Source organism: Arachis duranensis, chromosome 5 (genome assembly GCF_000817695.3).
Source record: "Arachis duranensis cultivar V14167 chromosome 5, aradu.V14167.gnm2.J7QH, whole genome shotgun sequence".
Classification (NCBI taxonomy): domain Eukaryota; kingdom Viridiplantae; phylum Streptophyta; class Magnoliopsida; order Fabales; family Fabaceae; genus Arachis; species Arachis duranensis.
Window position 1 is genome coordinate 16,087,481 of NC_029776.3, and position 4,510 is coordinate 16,091,990.

The following is a 4,510-nucleotide window of genomic DNA, read 5'->3' on the forward strand; positions in this document are numbered from 1 at the left end:
TAAATTATTTTATTTTTAAACTATAAAATAATATTTATATCTTTAAAATATATTTTATTTTATTATAAAAAATATAAAGAATAACATAAATTATGTCCTTTTAATAATTTTATTTTCTAACATGATTTTAATTAACATTGTTCAAACAATATCTATTTTTCCAAAATAATTTTTGATAAAAAATATTTAACCACAAAGTACATTAACATCAATCCAATTTAAATTAAAATTAATACTATAAAATTGTATTTATATCAACATTTATTTGCAAACATTATTGCAAACATACTATAAATTGGTTGTTTTGACCATATTTTTTTGGTGACTTATTTTTTTTTGGTGACTTGTTTTGACCATATTTAAAAATCACAACATCCTTCTAAGGGTTAACACCCATTTAAATTTGATGTACTCCTCAATTTTTTTTTTTTCTTCACCTCCTCCCCTTTGTAAGAGCCTCCACTAACTCCTTTTCCAAGTTGTCTCCTAGATTAGTAGCTCCAACTTTTTTAGGAATTATAATCACCCTTTTTCAATATGCTATTCTTTGGATTTTAGAATAAGAAAAATATTTTAAATTTGACGCTAACCATTAAAAAATTATTTAAATTATCTTTCTAAATTTTATTAATATTTAATAACTAAGAACAATTTAAATAATTTATCCATCAATTATTAGTTGTCAAGATTATGTTTTATTATTTTAGGTGGTTATCTTTTATGGCTAAAATAACATTTTTCTTCCCAAATAACTCCATTAGCCCAAAGTGTAGTCCTCTGCTTGAATATTAGAAGGGCTGCTAATATATGACAAAAAAAAAAGGTATTGCTAAGATCCAACACTTTTGTACAGATTATAGAAATGTAGATAATATTCCCGTTTTTAAAAAAAAAAAGAAATGTAGATAATATTTGATGTAAAATAGCATAAATTTAAATTTCATCTCAATAAAATTCAAAGTACATCAAATCAAAGCAATTAGTAAACAGTAAACAAGTCCTTTTGTATGTAATGAAAATTGAGGAGTTTTGTAAAGAATCCCCCGTCCTAAAATCCCTTATTTTATTTATTATTAAGGGAGTGGATCCTCTCCACTCCTGTCTTTATTTATCGCTTGCTGTCATGTTTTCTACAATTTATTTTTTATTCAAAAAAATAAATGTGAATGATTCAACTGTTGTGTTATATATTATCAAAATCAATCTTGCTAGAAAACCAAGCCAACTTAGAACTAACTAGCTGAAAAATAACCAACCCCTCGCAAAAGGGCTCGTAGTTCACTAGTTCTCATTGAAAATCCAGGACAAACGGCTAGACAAAAGCATTCGCCATCAAATTCTTTGTAGTTCCAAAATCAAAGAACCTTTAAAAACAAAATTACTTTCCATCGGGTCAGGACCCTCGTGTGAACGAAATCTCAATCTATGGAAGAGAACCCGCCCACAAAACTTCTGGTGCTTTCAAGCAATTTTTTCTTATTCAATTGAAACTTACCAACCTTTCAACAGTTGAAAATATTTAGTTTAATTAGTCGGCATTACCTAAATTTCTCAATCATGAGAAGAAATTCTCCGGTGCCACCAAACTAATAGCCTGGCGTTACACATTGGACCTAGTATATGGGAAAAGGAAATGCACGCATCGAAACATTCATCTGCACATCACCCATGTAACAAACATTGTTGCAATCCAAAGGCAATCATACATTCCTCAACATAATGCCATTACATGTACCAAAAGCAAAAACAGGATACATTACTACAATGCAGTATATTAAACTCCATACGCCAAGATAAACTAAGCTAAAAATTAATATCATTCGACAAGGGATGTCTTAGTAAGAATCCTCCCAACAACAAATATGTAATTTTTTGCCTCAACAGAGCACAAGCATTGGAAAAATTTCCACAATTCGAATAAAGCCGCTAATTTAAGGATCCACACACAAAACACAATCATGTAATCAATACACACCATGTCAATATCTCCTGCGAGGGCTCCTTGAGCGTCGCTCACGAGTTGGTCTGCAAAATATCAAAGTGCCAAATATTGAATCACTTGGGAGAAATAAAACAGCCAGTCAAAGTTAACACCAGTTGGTTCAGAAATAAATAAATTTACAGCAGGGGGAACCTCCCGATAAACAAATTCTGGAAAACTGAAATTCAAACCTTCTTAACTTAAATAGTGCACAGTACAGGAAATACAACATATTTTCGTTTTTCAATCCCTTTACCAAGGAGAAAGTTATATAAACATATGCATTTCAATTTCTATTAACCCCAACCTACAAAAGTGTCAGATATCCTTTACAAAGGACTATGATGGGAAATAACAAACAGAAAGCAATACGCAGACCACATCAAACATTTAGAAACATACCTAGCATTCTTTCTTCTCGCTGATTCGTTAATAGGTCCACTGCTGAATGCCCAGTCTACGTAAATGGTTTGTGTGAGAAGCTCGGATCCATTCAAATTCTCTATGGCATTACGAGCTTCCTCAGCACGCTCATATTCAATCAGGGCATAACCCTAAAATCAAAATAAACATCAGCACTAAGAAACAGTGCACGTGGAAGAGAAAATTTGCTATTACCAAAATCAGTCAGTATTATCAAAAGGTGAAACAAGAGTGGTAGATGTCCTCCTAGTTAACAAGATGAGGTGAAAGAAAAGATAGGGAAAAACAGTGTTGCATATCCTCCTCTTCCCAATAAACAAAAACCATAGCAGCATCAACTCATACTTCCTTAGGAATGGTCCTATCTTTCTCCCTTCGCATCCTTTGAAAAATAACATGGCACTGAATTATATTTACACTCAGCACCATCAATTTGAGGAAATTTTGTGATAAAATGCAGCCAAATCGTATATGCAACAATGAGAGACAGATTAACAGTCATTGGCTGCCCCAAGTACATGTTTGGGGGCAATAATTGACCATGCAGCAAAACAAATACATGCAATGAGTCATAACAAGCAAAATAAAAGGCCAAATTGAAGTTAAATCAGAATACCAAATATTTGAATCAGCAAACCAAATTGGATTGTTAAAATATCACTTCAAAACTAGGAGCACATTGACAAATATTGGCGATAATATTGCTATGGACTGCGTTGAGAAGAGGCGCTATCACTTACTTTGACAAAACCAGTGCGACGGTCGAGATTCAAATGCAAGTTCTTAATCTCTCCGTATTCTCCAAAAGCGTTTTGCAAATCATCCTCCTGCGCTTCCTCGTGCACGCCCGTCACCAGAATAATCCATCCTTCAATGGCTGAACCAAACACAACGTTCCAAAAACAAATCGAAGCATACAAGAAAAGCATTCAATTAAAACATACAACAGAAATGTGAGAACGAAACAACAAAGATTAATGTACGGAAGGAAATAGTAAAGCGAAACCCTAACCCTAGGGGAGAGTGAGAGAGAATAGGGACTAACATCTTTGAGGGCCAGGACCGCCCTCGGTGGCAAGGGAGTCGAAATCGGAGCCCTGGAGGCGGGTATTGCGGTTGGGATCGGAGTCCTGACGGAAGCCGCGGCCCTTGGTCTTCTTAGGGGTGGAGAGGGAGGAAGAGGCGCCGGCGGTGATGGCGGACTTGAGCTTAGGAGGAGGAGCGCGGGGGTCAGCGTCAGCGTCGGCGGCGGCGTCCTCGTCCATGAGGTCGTCGTCCTCAGGCTCGAAATCCAAGGCTTCTCCATCGGCACCGTTACCCTGCATCGTGGCGGTTCGGTTCAAGTGAGTTTAGCTGAGGTGAGGTCGGTGGCGAAGGGAGCGAGACCGCTGTTATGATGATTCATGCGTTGTATGTTATTTGTATCCATCGGGGTTTATCTAGGGCTGGGGCGGGGCCACCCTATTCCATATTTACAATTTTCCCTATTTTTTATTTAATCAAAGTCTGTATAATTGAAGTAATTTTATGGGTTTGCCACATTTTCGAAAACTTAAAATTGAAATGTCATTTTTCAAATTAAATATTTAATATTATTTTTTTATATTACAATAATTAATGATAATTAAGGTTAAGTATAATTTTGGTCTCTAAAATATAGAGTGAATTTTTTTTTATCTTCAACCATTTTTGCATACAAAATCGTCATTTTTACTTAAATCTTAAAAATTTGGATCAAATTATTCATAACAAAAAAATTATAAAATAAGAAAAAGAAAAAATAAGAGAAAGAATTTCTACGGAGAACTGGAGAAGTAAAGAAGGAAAAAGGAAAGAAGAAGAAGCGGTCCATGATTCACCTTTTCTTTCGCTGTCACTTTCGATTTTGATCCCTAAGTAAAGACGATTTTAAAATCAAGTTAAATTTTAGAAATTGTAAAAAAATGTTGAGGACGAAAAAAATTTTCGATCTATATCTTAAAAATTAAAATCATACTTAATCCTAATTAAAAATAATAAATTAATTCACTTTAACAAAAATAATATTTGAATAATTAATTTAAAAAATGATATTTTGATAATAAATTAAAAAAAACAATACATTAG

General features: G+C 33.7%; 1 protein-coding gene across 1 annotated transcript; it reads right to left on the minus strand.

Moving 5' to 3' along the window:
- Positions 1-1,680: 1,680 nt before the first annotated feature.
- Positions 1,681-3,820, minus strand: LOC107488386 (RNA-binding protein Y14). The gene is made up of 4 exons (XM_016109131.3): positions 3,450-3,820; positions 3,145-3,281; positions 2,384-2,535; positions 1,681-2,025 (listed from the first exon to the last, which is right to left on the minus strand). Exons 1-4 carry the CDS (start codon positions 3,727-3,729, stop codon positions 1,980-1,982), a joined length of 615 nt encoding a protein of 204 aa, XP_015964617.1. The 5' UTR covers positions 3,730-3,820; the 3' UTR covers positions 1,681-1,979.
- Positions 3,821-4,510: the final 690 nt, after the last annotated feature.

Coding starts and splice junctions, on each gene's coding strand:
- LOC107488386 (XM_016109131.3), bottom strand. CDS start 3,729: ATGCAGGGTAACGGTGCCGATGGAGAAGCCTTGGATTTCGAGCCTGAG. Junction 3,282..3,449: donor CGGTCCTGGCCCTCAAAGAT/GTTAGTCCCTAT, acceptor TGTTTGGTTCAG/CCATTGAAGGATGGATTATT. Junction 2,536..3,144: donor GTCGCACTGGTTTTGTCAAA/GTAAGTGATAGC, acceptor TTTTGATTTTAG/GGTTATGCCCTGATTGAATA.